Source organism: Gavialis gangeticus, unplaced genomic scaffold, assembly GCF_001723915.1.
Source record: "Gavialis gangeticus isolate Ggan-Ray unplaced genomic scaffold, GavGan_comp1, whole genome shotgun sequence".
Taxonomy (NCBI): Eukaryota; Metazoa; Chordata; order Crocodylia; family Gavialidae; genus Gavialis; species Gavialis gangeticus.
In genome coordinates this window covers 37,426,946-37,443,250 of record NW_017729025.1, presented here as the reverse complement: position 1 = coordinate 37,443,250, position 16,305 = coordinate 37,426,946, and the positions used below count along the sequence as shown (strand labels likewise).

General features: G+C 43.7%; 1 protein-coding gene across 1 annotated transcript in view; it reads right to left on the bottom strand.

The window, feature by feature from the left end:
- The window catches only part of LGMN (legumain), a 42,957-nt gene extending 34,045 nt beyond the window's left edge, over positions 1 to 8,912 (bottom strand). Inside the window, exons 1-2 of the mRNA XM_019518640.1 lie at positions 8,816 to 8,912; positions 2,269 to 2,436 (exon numbers count right to left, since the gene is read on the bottom strand). Of these exons, the coding sequence (XP_019374185.1) occupies positions 2,269 to 2,406 (138 nt within the window). The 5' untranslated portion in view covers positions 2,407 to 2,436; positions 8,816 to 8,912. The remainder of the gene's footprint in view (positions 1 to 2,268; positions 2,437 to 8,815) is intronic.
- Positions 8,913 to 16,305: the final 7,393 nt, after the last annotated feature.

The window sequence follows — 16,305 nt, the reverse complement described above, 5'->3', positions numbered from 1 at the left end:
GGGAGGGGGGGGGGGGGGGGGGGGGGGGGGGGCAGTCCTGAAAATGTGGCATGCTCTATTTGAGATTTTGAAGCTTCTTTGGCAACTTGAAATTTCACTGCAGATCTCTTGCATTATGAACTCTGAAAACTGAACAAAGCTACATTGTTTTTGTAAGTATCTTCAGGAACATACAGCTACTCACTGTTAATGAAAGAAAACCCAAATATGACTTAAAAAAACGAAAAAAAACCTAAAATCAATTTGCTTGTTTTATGTAAAAGCTACTACTAGTAAAGCTTTGAAGGAACCGGTTTGAAAAAGAGATCTCTTCAAATAATTAAGGTTTAGGTTTAAATAAGCGTATACATTTTAAATCTTTCAAAAAACTCTTAACATACTGTACTTTATCTTAAAAAAAAAATAAAATAAAAAAGTCATCACACACACTTAACATGGGCGGGGAAGCCCTTCATCTTGCAAAAGTGAGTGTGTGTGTGGGGGGGGTAGGCGATTGTTGTGGCTCTTACCCATTATGGGGGCCATAGCTGCAGCTTCTGCCAGCCCCTTCTGCACTCTACCATCGCCCCCATGCGGTCTCTTCCCCCCTTCCCTTGCTCCATGCCAGGGGACTGAACCCAACTCCAATCTGGCCCCAAAGCAGCTGTGCACATGGGCTGGGCTGGAGCCGTAAAAGTCATTGTCCGAGGCTAGAACAGGGACAGAACCGGATACCACAGCAAGGATGAGGAGGAAGCCCCTCCTCCCAAGGCTGCAATGGGGAGGCAGGCAGGGGGAAAATCTGCTTGAACTCTTTATACCACCTGCCCCCTTCACTACCTGTTGTTCCACCCCCCGCCAGTAGCAGTGTGGGGAAAATGAATCAAGAGGCAACCCCCTAATAATTAGATTCTATGTATGAAAAATTATAACAAACTCTTATAAAATTTCCCCATGTATAGAATCTAATTCTTGGGAGGGGGGTTGTCTTAAATTGATAGTCACCTTGGATTTGAGTAAATACAGTAGTTCTAAGTAACTGATTAGAAAAAGCATTTTGAATGTTATTTATTCATAGACAGAGTTCTAGTTCCTATTCAAATAGAACTTGACAACTTAATTTTATATAGAGTAAACAGCTACTAATTTACTTCCCCACCCCAATATCTTCAGTATTAAAAAAAACTGAAATAAAAAGGTTAATCTATATAACTACTTAAATTATATGGAGGTAGAATATTCTCCTAGAAAGCACAGATTAGCACCTAATTTAATGCAATAATTGGTTACAAACCAAAATCTTAATGGCCACCAATTTAAATCTGCAATACTTTGGGGGGTGGGGGGGTGGAGTATAAATGCAAATGATTGATTGATTGTATACAAGATTAAGTCAGCAAGTTGGAAACAGATTTTAAACAATAATAAATTAGTTGCTGCTGCTTGTTTAAAAATTTGGTTGAGAAAAAAGACGAACCTCCAAAAGGTAGTGGGTAAGAGAGGAAGAAGGAACCAGGTAGTAAGAGTACAAGTAACTTTTTCAAAAAGCACCCCTTATTGAGCTTGGCGCTGTAACTGATTGACATTCTAAGGCCTTTTAGCAAGATTTCAGAAATCATTATAATTATCCCATCTGCCTTTAAAAGAAAAATCCAAGTAGAAAAGGAATGCTTCTTCACTTTGAATACTTTTTGCTTAAAAGGAAGGAAAGAGCACTGAGGGTGATTTATTAAGTAAGAGAGATGGCAAAGGAGATGCCCAAGGGAAGGGGGAGGGGAAGAAAGGAAAGAGAAAGAAGAGAAGGAAGGTAGGTAGGTTAAGGAGAGTCTCCTTTTTAAGCTTAAAAGTTCTGCGTATTACTTTTTCCTAATCAAACATCTTACATTAAACATGTTGCTGCCATAAAACAACTATTAATCATCTGGAATTTACAAGGAGCATCCTAAAGGAGCACAGGGGGCTCCCCAGCACACTCGGTAGCAGACCTGGAAGTGGACCAGAAGCACTTCTGGGTCTGCCAGGGAGCATACTGGGGTGGGGGTCCAAATCAAATTGGGGATGGTGACTTGATTCAGATCACTGTCCCTGATTCAGGCCAAATCAGAATTGAATACAGCCCGTTTCACATACACCTAATTCCTAACTAAATTAATTCAAAACATCTGAAACTTGGGCACATAATTATGTTTTTTAGGGAAGAGAGTTTAAGAAAATGCAAAGCAGCAGGTAGGTAATGCCACATTCTAGGAAAAGATTTGTTAGTGTGTCAGTGACCTGGACAATTCTTACCTGGTGTCTGTAGTTATACCAGCCATTTGACCCTGCTACAATAACAACCCAGTGCTTTCCTCCATCCTCTGGATCTTCCAGGGGAAATGTGCTGATTCCCAGAATACAGCCTAGTAATATAGTTGCTTTCAAAACCATTCTCTTCTTTGTGTGCTTTGAGTCCAGAAACTAAGGAACAAGAAATTTGAAAAAGTAGGTTATAAGACAGTAATATAAAGTCATAATTGCAACTCTTTTTTGCATTAAAGTGATACAGTTAAGATTAAATTCCTGTTTGTGTCTTCAAATCAATAAACTGATACTAACAACATATTTTTTCAGACTTCCAAAAAAAAAAATCTGCTAAAAGTGATTATCCCAGCTGTTTTTTGTACGGCTGGAGCAATAACATTTCACCCTGTTCAAAGGATCCAAAAAAAAAAAAGGGAAAACAACAGGTATCAGTTAAGCGGGTACAAAATGCTTCTAGGTTTAAAGGGAATACACTTCTTCCCACTCTGCAGAAATGTAGACGAATACTGAATAGTCCGGCCTAGCATGTCCAACTTTGATGGAGCCACAGAAGCTTTACCGCTACTACCCAACAGTCTCTTCTACTTCCTTGCCATGTGTGAAAGCAAAGTCCCACTAACAGTTACTAAACAGGCTATTTTAAAAGACTCTCAATTCTGGAAAAAAAAATTACTTTAAAAAGTAACACACACATACTACACACGACAACCAGGCTGACTTGTCCAACTGAAGTTGTTTTGCCTGGATAGACTGGAGAAGTGGTCCAAATGAGATTCAAGATGGACAGGTGCAAAGTCTTGCACTTGGGAACTGAGTAACTTCATACACAAATATAGGCTGGAGAATAACGGCCTTGGCTGCAGTACTACAGAGGACCCGGGGCTTGCAGTGGACCATAAGCTGAATATGAGCCAACAATGTGGTCTTGCTGAGGGGGGTGAAATCCAACAGCATAGCCAGCTGTATTAACTCCCCCAAATGCAAGGGGAGAAATTCATCTGCTCTATTCAGCACTGGTGAGGCCTTGCCTGTAGTACTGTTTCCAGTTTTGGGCCCCACACTTCAAGAAAGACATGGGCAGTTGGAAAGACTCCAGCACGGGGCAACAAAAATGATTAGGGGCCTGGGAGGGAAGGCCTATAAGGAAAGGGTGAAAGAACTAGGGTTATTTAGCCTGGAGAAGAGAAGACTGAGGGAAATATTTGATAAAAGTCTTCAAATACCTAAAGGGAAATTAGAGAGAGGATGAAGATGGGCTTCTCAGGTTGCATCAGGGGAAATGTAGTCTGGAAACTAGGAAGAACTTTCTGACTATGAGGGTGGTCAAGCACTGGAACAGACCACCTATAGAAGTTGTAGATTCTCTATGCTAGGAAACTTTCAAAAGCAGGTTAGACAGGCACTTGGCTGGGATGGCTTAGTCAGGGATGATCCTGCCTTGAGCAGGGGGCTGGATTAGTTGGCCCAGTGAGGTCCCTTCTAGCTCTACTTTCCCACAAGTCTGTTTAATGACTTAATAAAGCAAGTGGTGTTCCCCAACAAACTCCTTGTTTTTGATGCAGGGCTGTTGGTTGCATGCCTTGTTTCTGATGCAACACTCAAACCATAGAACAGCTCTCTTTAATACACAACGACCATGAGCTAACAAGAACATCTTTCTATAATGATATGGTTAGCAAAGATGAACTCTTGATAGCCACCTATTACTGTAATGGTAAGAGGATATAGGACTGGAACAATATGCTGTAGTATTAGGAAGTCATTTATGGGGTCAGACCATAGGTCCATCTAGTCCAGTATCTTGTATCACACAGTGAGAAAGTGGATGCTAAGGGAAAGGGTTAACTGGGCATGTCCAGGATTTTTTTATGCCCTGCTCCTCTCCCACTGCAGCTTCATTGTTTGAAGAGCAAAAACTAGTGACTTGCAAAACCATATTCCAATGCACAATGCAAGGTCAGTCATGCTTTTGCCATATAAAAAGGCACAAAACAATTGACAAAAAGACAGCTTCAGCCACTTGCATCTGTCCACTCACTACTCAAAATCCCTCAAAATAGCAAGGTTGTTTCCTTCTGAACCTACTATGTGTAGTGAAGAATTTTAGCATGGCATGTAGCACAAGTCTTAACACTGGGTCTAACTGACACCAAGGATTCTGCAGTCGGTCAACAAGGTCAGAAATGTTCTGGAGCAAAAATATGATACAGCTTTGAAACAAACAACCCCTCCCACACACATCTTTATGTAATAGTGTTGACAGGCATTAGGTATGAGGGATCATGTAAAATAATTCCCTATTAGAAAAGGGAATAATAGGGTGATGAGGGCAAAGGAAATCAAAGAGACTGCCTTCTTCCTAAAGTTTCTTAAAATGTAAAAACTTGTTGTTCAGCTCTGCATGAGATAAATCAGTGCCATTACCACAAAAAATTGTGGCTTGCAAGTAAATGTGCAAAGCTTAACAATTCAGGATTTGCTATTCTACTCAATTGCATTAATTTCTGCTAATAAATTTAAAAACTTAAAAAAAATTTTTTGCTTCTATCAGCATACAAGGAGGCTAGTAAAGGTCTGTATCATGACATGGATGGTTCTTATTCCTATCTGGATGCAACAGAGGTAAAAAAAACCCTGCATTTCGCCCATCTTGCAACTTCCTTTAAAATGTATCAGATATATATCACAACTTACTCATTGTCTTCAAGATGCTTGCTTTCAGCATGTACAAGCACTAATTCTGCTGTGAGCAACAGGACTAGTGTCCAGACCAAGACATTTATTTGTAAAGTTTTGACACTTCCTTCTATTCTTACAATAAAAGATGTGCTCCCTGCCAATAATCAGAGAGATTAGAGAAAGGAACAGAATTTCTTAATGCAACCTGGTCCATCTTGTCAATTTAACAGAATTCAGTTTATTTCAGTATTACTACCTAAAAAGAAATGTGTATCTGTTAGTGTGAAACTTAAGAGGAAACCTTTTGTTCTAAATTGTTTGCTGAAGTGGATTATTCAAACAATTTTGCTAAATCACTTTCTCTTTGCAGTTCTCAAATAAAGAGAAAAGGGCTCTGCAGATCAGAAATGAGATATGGATCTTATCTCAGAATAATCAATTCTTAAAGATGCAGGTTGTTAGTTCAGTTCCACATATGCATGCATGTTGTTCGTCATCTGACACTTGCTTAGTGACTCACATGAAACGAGCTTGTGGAGCTCAGTCCAGGTTCTAATAGATAATTTAAGTGTCTGCAGTATGAAACTCATTACTACAATTAGTACTAACTAGCCATCTCAGGAGAGAAGTCAAACTTATGAAAATCAAATAAAGACTAAATTCTTCCCTTCCCCTTTGGGATGAGAAGGCAAAAGTTATTTAAAATTAAAAAAAAAGACAGCTACTGACCCGCAACATGAGAAAAGAAAGCAGCATGAGACAAAAATAAGCAATGTCTAGGCCACAGATTCAGGAGAAATGGAAGGGCAACTTCCATAAATTTTTGTAGTTTGTTTTATATTTGGAACTGCAGTTCTATACATTTCTATCGTCAATTCCCAACATTTTACTTTGCTGTTTCTAATGTTGCATGCACCAGGAGTTTTGTTATGCAAGATATACATGGATCTGTATCTGAAAGAGTTTAAAATTCACACAAAGCTCAGAATCACCTAGTAGTCTGCCAATAGGGATAATTTAGATCTACTGCATATTGACCTTATAGAAAAGTCTTGACTATGGCATTTTCACTATTGTAGACCATTGTTATGCATTGCTGTTTGAACTCTGACGTACAATAATGTATAGGCATTAACTGAAATATAGTAAATATATTCTGTAGTCAGGCTAATACAACAAACAAACAAACAAACACACACTTGCCTCTTAATATATTTTGCTTAGACTTTCTTTCTTATAAATTCTATACTATGAATCCATTAGATCCCAGTATTACAGTTTTTCTAGAACATCTTTTGTTGTTTCCTTCCTTTTAGCTGTTCTCATGACCCAATGGCTTATTTTCAAAACCAAGTCACAATTCCTTTCCTAGATAAGGTAGTGCCAATTACTAGCACCTGACTATTGATTTCCCCATCCTGCAAGTCACAGAACTCATTCTGCAAGGCACTGTCAGTTACATGATACTGAACTCACGGACTAATTCCTAAATCTGAATGTCTAAGACCAAGCACCTAAATAAATACCTGGATTTTTAGAGCCAGTCCTACATTTCATACTGAAAGTTAATAGGAGGAAGATATTTTGGTTTCTATAATTCAGGGACAATTTCTCTCATCATTTCTTTTTAAGAGTTTTATATTTTGCAAGCAGTAGAAATGAAGATTAGAACAAGACACTTATGGAAGGAATCTTACCTAAATCTGCTACTAACTGATTATAATAGAGTAATGGTTTGAGATTCAAAACCATTAAAAAACCCCCATTAAATACAAAATCAGTCACTAAAAATGTGCAAATGTATTCATAACAAATGCAAAAAAATTCTAATTTAAAGACAGCACTTGTGTTCATATAAAAAGTAGCACAAACCCATTTAATAATATTTAACTAGAAGTTTAAAATCATTTTAAATTACTAGTCCACTGAATATCAGATTAAGTCCTAGAGCAGCACCAAGGATGATGGCCCATTATTTCACAACAGAAGTCACACTTCTTCCCTGTGACTGACAAACCTATAGTCCTGGTCTGAGTAAACCCAGGGGTTTATCCTTGCAACCCAAGAATTCAATGAAACCGAAATCAGCCATTTACTTTTTCACTTCCACCTACTCGCATCCAAAATATCCCCATATATTAAATCAGTCATTTTTTTACCATGTAATCATACTTTCCAAACTGCAGGTACAAAAAATACAAGTATTAATGCAAAAGCTATTCATATAATATGTTAGACTGTATCAATCTGCAGATGAAAGCTATTTCTGTGAGCATGAACTAGGTAAAGATCTAAAAACTTTGGGCTGACAATGTACGGACACTAACAAAAGAGGAATCTAGGCAACCATTATGGTGTATGCATAAGAGGTCTAATCAGGTGCCTGATGAAGCCCTTTGCATGAAGTCCAGTGACCATCACACCCAGACCTTTGCTTTGTATGCCTAGTTAAGAATACAAAGGACTGGAGGCTGCCCAAGACCTACCATCCCCCCTTTAGACCATGGAGATAAAATTCAAAGACCAGACACAGATGATCTAGGAAAATAAGTAACCAATGAACTTTGTACCTCAGCCCTTTGTACATGGTGTTTATTCTGTCTTGCTATTTTTTATTCATTCATCTAATCTTCATTAATCATTTCAGCTAGTCTGCACAAGAGCCATGTCATCCTATGCACTTGTACAACATGCAGCAAAATGCAGTCCAACCTCGATTAAGGACTCTGGGCATTAGTTTAAGCTAAACACTTGACAGACCTTCACGTGAAGGTAATTCTCTCAACTGCAGCTCTAAACGAACCTGAGTTAACTGTGTTAGTCTGATGTCGGACAGAAAGGAAGGCAGGGCCACATGATATAGTGTACTTCAAACTGACCCCACAGTGTGCAAGCAATCCATCCCCCACACAAGACACCACCAGAAATTCCTCTTTGAAACTCAGGGAAAAACCTGTCCATTGGAACAGTAGGAAAATGGAGCAACCTGCCCAGGGATGCAGGAGACCTCCTTCACTAGACAAATTCAAAAAGAGGCTGAGTACACCTGTCTGTAATGCGTAGGGACAGCAAACCTGGCATTCATGCGGGGGATACCTGTGAGGTCCCCTCCTAGCCTATGGATCCAAGACTAGTTTTCCACTTTAAGAACTATTCTTTGGGACCAAATCTGTGCACACAAAGTGGTGGAAGTGCTTCCTCTGCTTCATACATGGGCTGCCCTTTCCCAACAGCTCCTGTCACGGCTGCAAGCCATGCATCAGGACAGCTTCAAGCCCAACTCCTTAAACAAAAAACAAATCCTATGGGCCAGGCAGAGGTGGCACTGCTGATGATCACACAGCTGCTTCTGAAGTTGCCACTTTCCAGGCCGTTAGCTCTTCTGAGCAGTGACCATTTCCGTCCCTTTTTTGGTGTATGCAGCATCTGGCCCGGTGGGTCTCAATTTTTTCCATCTCCAGTCATGCATCGCTGCAGCCAGGTGCCCCTGGGAGAACCCCAGCTCTGTGCTTTCCCTCGGTTTTGTTTTGTTTTTTTTTTGAGTACGAAAAAAACAAGACAGTAATTGTTGGGCATTAGGGAGAGCGGAGGAGCCCACCGGGCCGGCCGGGGCCTCGCCACGCCTGGGATCCCCGCGGGAACTCCCTGGACGTGTCCAGCCTGCAGGGAGGAACCCGGGAGCCCCGCCCGGGAACCGCTGCGGCCAGCAGGGGAGCGGACGCCGGGCCCCCAACCCTGGCGGCAGGCGAGCCGGGCCCGGCAGGACAGCACCGGGACCGACCCCCGGCACCACGTCTCCGGGCCGCGCTGCCGGGCCTCCTGCACCTCCCTCCCGCAAGTGACTCCCGGCTCTTACCCGGCCCCGCGCCGCTCCGACCGACTGCCCGCAGGAAACCCTACGGCTGCTGTGATTGCTGCGGCCAGGGGGCACTGTATAGAGGCGGGCGAGTGGCGGCGCCCTCAGCCAATCGCGGCGGGGCAGAGGCGCGGCCACATTGCCCTGCCCCCCGCGCGGTGACTACAATTCCCTGAGGGCCCAGCTCTGGCGCGGGCAAGCTGAGCCGGGGGGCGCGCGCAAAGCACACAGGGAGCTGTAGTCCTGCCGTGCGCGCCGGGGCGGGGCCCAGGCTGGAGCGCTGAGGGGAGCCGGGCACCTTGCTAACGGAGCCCCGCCCAGCTCTGTAATAGCTGTGTCACTGTGTGTATTAATTTGCAAAACAAGCACAATAAACACAACAAACGAGGGAAAAGTAATCCCAAAATGTTGTTTCGTTACTCCTCGAGTCATCATATTAAATGCACAACTCTTTTTCAGCTCCACAAAACAAAGTCAAGCCTTGTTGAGCTTCTGGACCCTGCCTTCAATGCTTCATTGAAAGGGATTTCCACACTTGAGCTAATGTTCACCTGAGTTAATATTTCCGCACCTGGGTTAACAGCGTTAGCTAGAGTTTAAAAAAACAAAACCCCAGTCTGCAGGGCTGTGAAATGGGAGCAGGTTGCCAGAAGGAGCGAGCAGGCAGCAGCACTGCAGAGGCATGGCAGTGGAACTAAAAGCCCATTTCAAAGGAAAGCAGGTGCGTGAAAGCCGGTGGGTTAACAGCTGCCGAATGAAGAGTTTGGATGGGATCAGGTAGATTATAATGAGCCATGAAGTTAGTTGACTCCTTCAGTGCTGCCTGACTGGAAATGCTGCTGCCACTGCTAGGCAGTTGGTATTAAGCTTTGGGTGGACCAGGAGTCAGAGGAGTGCCAAACATGGGTGACTGGTGCCTCCCAAGTCTGGGGGATACCAGTGGGGCACAACCAGGGGGAGCGCCAGCGGAGCCAATTTTAGGGGGGCACAAGCACTCTCTGTGTCCCCCTACCAGCCAAAGTGCTCGCTGTTGGGGGGCACCAGCACTCTCACGGGGAGCACGTGCCCCCCTGTGCCAAGTACACCAGTGCACCCTCGCACCCTGGGATACCCCGGTATGGTGGAGTCGTTGAATCTCTAGCACAGAGGCAGTTATAGCAATATAAAGGTACTTTATGCTGATGCAGCTTTTGCTTATGAACTATACAGTACTAGCATATTTGTACCAGTAAAAGTTATTTTAGAACCACAGCTTAAATGGTACAAAATTGTGTGTAGACATTACAGCTTCAGTGAACAGTTGTAGGGGTTGGGATCTTGAATAGTTAAGAAAGAAGTCCTTACCGAAAATACATGTCAGTCATTTCAAATAAATAGGCATTAAAAGCTATCTTTAAATGGGTTTTAAAACATCTGGCTTGGGCCATGTCAATATTAGAACCTTTCGCCACCACAGTAACCTCATTGTAGGGTGTAAAATTAATGACATTTCCATGATGACCATGTGCAGATCGAATCACTTTTGTCATAAAAGTGTCTCTGCAGGGTAGTTTATTTTGTTCACTAAACTGACATAAGCTTCACAGATAAAAGCACATTTTTGTCACACAAATTTCATCTATATTTAAGAAAGTTTTTATAGCACAGATGTGCTGGCAACCCTAGGTCTTTTGCCAGTATAAAAATGTTTTAATAATAAAAAAATAAAATCATACAGCTAAGTGCAATTATAAGAATAACAAATGTCAGCAGCAGGGTGGCATGAGGTGACTGCCCACATGTGCCTTGTCAGCAGTGCCTTTTTGTAGGTGCGCTGCCACGCAAGGGGGTGCAAGTGCACCTGCATGCACCCGCATGCACCCCCTATGCATTGCCCCTGCCCTGGGGGACATCACTGGTCACCATGTGCCATGTTGACTCGGTTCTATTGACTATCACTCTGTGGGTCCAACCATGGAGCCAGGTCTGCAGCCATCAGACTGTCAGGTTGCTGAGGCCACAGTTCCCGAATTTTTCCACGAGGACATCGTGGGAGACCAAGTCAAAGGCTTTTTTGATATCTAAATACATGACATTAACCTCTTCTCCTTTGTCTACCTGGTCATAGAAGAAAATGAGGTTGGTCAAGCAAGACCTACCCGCAATGAAGTCATGCTGGCTATCTCTCAGAACAATGCCTTCCGTTAGCCTGTTGTTGATTGTTTCTTTGATGATTTTTTCCAAGGTCTTTCCAGGGATTGAGGTCAAACTGATTGGCCTGTAGTTGCCTGGATCTTCCTTCTTTCTTTTCTTGAAGATAGGTACCACATTAGCCCACTTCCAATTTTCAGAAACTTCTCCCGAGCACCACAAGTTCTCAGATAACTTTGCCATTGGTCGTGCTATGATGTCAGTCAACTCTTTTAGCATTCTTGGGCGCATTCCATCTGGGCCATCTGACTTGTAGATGTCCAGCCTCTCAGCCTGTTCCCTCACAAGATCTTAACCAATTATAGGAATGTGATTGCCCTTACCCTAGTAGTGCTGCATCCTGCAAGGCAGGGTGATCCCCTTGGGCTGGTGGAAAACCAATGCAAAGTAATTGTTGAGAAGATTAGCTTTTTCCTGGGTGTCAGTTGTCAGCTGCCCCTTTTGGTTCAGCAAGAGTCTGATGTTGCCTTTTTTTTTTCTGACTTCTCACATATTTGAAGAAGGATTTTTTATTTTTCTTGATTCCCATAGCCAGTTTGAGTTCGGTTTCAGCCTCGGCTTTTCTGGTCCGCTCCCTACGGTTGCAGGCTAGTGTTGCATAATCCTCCTTAGTGGTAATTCCTGACTTCCATCCCTTATAAGCTTCTCTTTTCAGATTGAGGAGGTCCATGAGTTTCCTATTGAGCCAATGGGGCCTCCCAGCCTTTTTGCTACCTTACCTACAGCCCGAAATGGATTTCCCTTGTGCCTTTAGGATCATGTCCTTAAGGAGCAACCACTCATCCTGAATTCCCCTCCTTGTCAGATCATGGTCTCTCAGGGCCTCAACTACCAAACTCCTGAGCTTGTGAAAGTCAGCTTTCCTAAAGTCGAGAATGTCTGCATTGCTAACTGATTTGCCAGTTTTGTGACTGTGCCCGCCTCTGTTCAATGATCCACTCTTGCAATGCCTTGACGCAGACACCTGGTCTTGTGCACCAAGTAGTCTAGTGTGAACTCCAGAGGAGTCCTTGATCACTTCCGAAGAACCCCCAAACTCACCTGCCACGACTTTGGATGGATCTTCAGTGAAGGGGGTCCCCATTAAGGATGCCTCCAGAGTTGTCACACCTCTTGGCGGATGTACACAGGGCTCCACCTCCCCTATACCCTGGCCATACGCCAACCTTCGAGACAAGCCTCAGGATCTTTTGTGGCTAGACCTTAGATGGTGTCTTCCTTGGTTCCTACGCTTCCTCCTTTGCCTTGGGCTCCAATTAGACCCAGAGGGTTGGAGGGCACTCTGCCTTCGGGGATGTCCCCTTCGACACCCTAAGTGTTCTATGATGGATGCTGCTAGTCATCACCACAATCACATGTTGTCTTTTGTCTTTAATTGGGGTCTCTAATTCCCCAATACTTGGTAAAGTGTGCTGAGTTAACCTGCTCTAGGCAGGGAACTAAAATAGAACAGACAAAGGCAAAACACAAGAAGACCCATACCGACAAAACCCCACACCTCAGGAATGACCCGAAGTGAAGAAGAAAAAAGGAAAGGTCAGAGGAAGAAAAGAAAAGTAAAGAGAAAGAGGCAGGGCAACTGTGGAGCCGAGGGTCCTCTGTTCCCCTCGCCCCAAGTGCCCCTAAATTAGCGTGTCCCCTGGGTTGGGACCTGTGCTTTCACCCCAGCCGGGGTTTCCTTTGTCTCCTCCCACATCCGCCTCTGGCCCAGCGTCTTGGCACCAGCTGCCACCAGCAGAAGCTCCTCCGATGGCTCTTGCTGCCACCACTGCTGACCTCTACCGGCTCCTCTGAACCCCGCCGATCATCTCCAGCATGGGGATCTTCCGCAGCCCCTGCTTTTCTCTGTGCCGGCTCCGCAGCTCCCTGCTGCAGCTGGACACGCTCAGTCCAGTGGTCCCCTGCCATTTCTCCTGCCACCGGAGTTCCTTCTCCCGTGCTTTTGGGACCGGCTTTTATTTTCACCAGACAGTCTCTTGCTGACATCACCTGGCCCCACCTGCCGATAGGCACAGCTGATGAACTGTGTTGGCGTCTCCCTCTGGCGTCCTGAAAATGGTGATTTTTTTTCTTTTTTTTTCACCTTTGGTTTCTCTGCGGGCATGGTCTCTCACTTGCCTGTGCTTACGTCCCCATGACAGCAATGGATAGAGAAAGTGATCAACGCATGATAACTGTCAGCAAGCTTGCCTTCAATCCTCATGTTGCTCACTAGATCATCCTCTTTAGCCAGTATCACATCCAGCAGTGCCTTACCTCTTGTCGGCCCATAGACTTCTTGAGTCAAATAGAGCTTGTCAATGCAAGTGAGGAAGCTTTGCAACCAATCAGATTTGGCTGAATGCTCTTCCCATGAGATGTCAGGGTGGTTGAAGTCACCCATGATGACCATGCACTGAGAGTGTGCAGCCTCAGCCAGTTCCCTAGTGAATTCATGGTCAAGATCTTCCTCCTGGTTAGGAGGTCTGTAATAGACTCCTACAGTTATATCCCCTTGTAATCTTCCGTGTCTTTCTCCAGTACATCTTGTATGGGGATTCCTGTCTAGCCTTGCCGTTATTCTTAGGGATGAACAGCTTGATTATGGGAACAATTTCGGGTCAGTTCACCAAGGGGCCTTGCCTGCCATGTCTTTGATGATGATTGCTTCCAGATTGGGAGGACGATGTTTTGGACCCGTCTCCCCTTAGTGTTCCCCCGGGTCGTTCCTGCTGCTCTGCCTTTGTAGGGCTCCAACCTTCCCTACACCCACATAATGCCAACCTTGATTTCATCACCTGTGTTGAGGCTGATGTCCTGTGCTGTCTTTGATGCTTGAGTTCCTGGAATATGATAGCTGCCGGGTGTGAAAGATGTTGTTATCCCGAGCGCTTCCCCCGGCCTTCCTCCTTTCCTATTACGTGTTGTCCAGCTTCATTACCAGTCTGTCCCCCATTGCGTTGCCTCTGCCCCGGGTTCAGTACTTGCCATCCATCTGACTTGCCTGTGTCCCAACTCTGCTGAGTTCTGCCGGGCTCCAGTCTCTGCTGCCAGCTTCCTTGGTCTACGTCAGCTCTGTGGACCACTTCTTGGGCCCCTTCTGGCTCTGTGTAGTCATGGAGACCCCTTCTTGAGGTATCCACCAGGCCCCCTTGCTCAGGAGGGAGTCATCCACCACAACCACCCTGCACCTCTTCTTAGGGGTGGCAGCTAGCTGCTTCCCCTCATCCAGAGCCAGTGCTTCTGTTGATGTCTCTGCTGGTGGTATGAGAGGTGCATACCTGTTGCTCAGTTCCAAAGGAGGAGTGAACCTGGTACTGTGTGTCTTGGGACCCAAGACAACTGCCTTCCAAGCATGCCTTGGTTCTCGGTTGAGCTCCCTGGCATCCATCTTCACACAGTTGGGCATCCATACTCTTCTCTCTTGATTCTTCAGAAGAACCTGGCTATAGTTGTCATCAGTCTCTTGCTCATGGGCCCTGATGGCATGAAGTCTGCCTACCTGCGCCTGGAGCTCAGTCACCTGGGACTCCAGAGACCTCATTAAGGAGCATACACTACAGGTGGGGGTGACCTTGCTCCCATTCTCAGTTGCTGGCAGCCATGCCAGGCAGCACCCACAGCCTGGAGCCAGGGGCTCCATCTGGGTGGAGGCCGGAACCAAATGACTTTAGGATTTGTATCCATTTCTCAATATGAATATAATATATCATGTCTAACAAAATCTCTTGATATGAATATATCATGTCTAACAAAATGGATACTTTTTTGGATCAGGCTTTCTTGAAAATAGGATACATTTCTACTTAATTTTTATAGCTAAATTGTTCAAATTGGCGATTGGCTCATTGACGACCTTTCTTGCCTGCCAAAGTCCACAACACTGCACTTTTTAACAAAAATAATTGTATTTTGAGTTTAATTTGTATTAAATAGATTATATATAGAGGGGAAATTATTATGTCCTGTAATACCCTGTTGTGTAGTTTGGTGACCCATCACTCAGGTCCAATGGTCTTTTTAAATACTGTTTCTGTCATATTTGGGTATTCCTCAATGGGATTTAGATGTGTAAAGGTGACAAATAATCATATATGTATCCAAAACTAAAACAATGTTATATATTAAGCACCAAGTGTTCTCTGTGGAAAATATAGATGGCTAGGTTCCCACTCCAAAGTACATAGAGTTTGTTAGATTAACAGATCTGACATAATGTCATTGTTCAAAATGGTACAGATGTTCATTACTAAATACACTTACAGTATTTCTCCAATTGAATTAACATAGAGAGGCATGTTGGATGAAATGAGTATTAGTTTGGACAGGAAGGCTCCTGGCATCATGACAATGAATAGAAGGAGGTAAGAGTGAAAAAAGGATATAAGAGGTGTGGATAGACTGACAGGCTTAGGACTTAGTAGGCAGCTGAAGGAGCAGGAAGAAATGAGAGCAGAGATGGTGATAGGATACAGTTATACAGAGTTTTAAAGGGGAGTACAACTTGCCTCTACAGGTGAGGAAGTCAAGTCAGAAACACTGGTGGAATGGTAGGAAAGGCAGCATTTTTATGGGAAAGAATAACAAACATGTCAGAAAGAATATTTTCTGTCGCTCAGACAGTAGAGGACTAAAGCACAGAGAGGTTTTTGTAGTAAGAATGGAGAGAAAAATAACCAATTTTGAAGATGTAAAGGAAGAAATAGCAGGATTTGGCAACAGTTAAAATTCTGGAGAAATGGAGAGGAAAAGTCCATTAATATATTTTAGTTGCAAGGCTGGTTACAGGGAAGATGGAGTTTACATTGATCAAGAAGAGGACCTGAGGGAAGATGGAACATATTTTTGGCATCTTTGAATTTGCATCATGGTAATTAGGGTGAAATGTTCAAGTGGGCACAGAAGTTGCCCGCTTGCTGAAGTTAATCAAGTATCAGCTATTCTAATCCATGAGTGTGTGCATCTGAATCCATGATTCAGTCAATATCAGCAAATAAGAGGACTTTGATAGTTTCACACTAAGGAAAGAAAAACAAAACCCACTCACGATAAATGAAAATCTTAAATGTAACACTTTCCTATGAAAGTATAATAACTGAAAGAGCTCTCAAAGGCCAGGGATAAAGAATAACCACCTAGCATAGCTACTCAACAATGGTAGTGGCAGTATAGAAAATGGCAGATCAGTTTAAAGTCAGTAAAAAAATAGTATCTTTTTTACTTAAATAGAAACAGAACAATGGGGTAGAAAGTCATGCCTATGAGAACATTTTGTTTGTCCTGTGACAGTGCTGGAGGACCAAAGTAACAATCATCCAGAG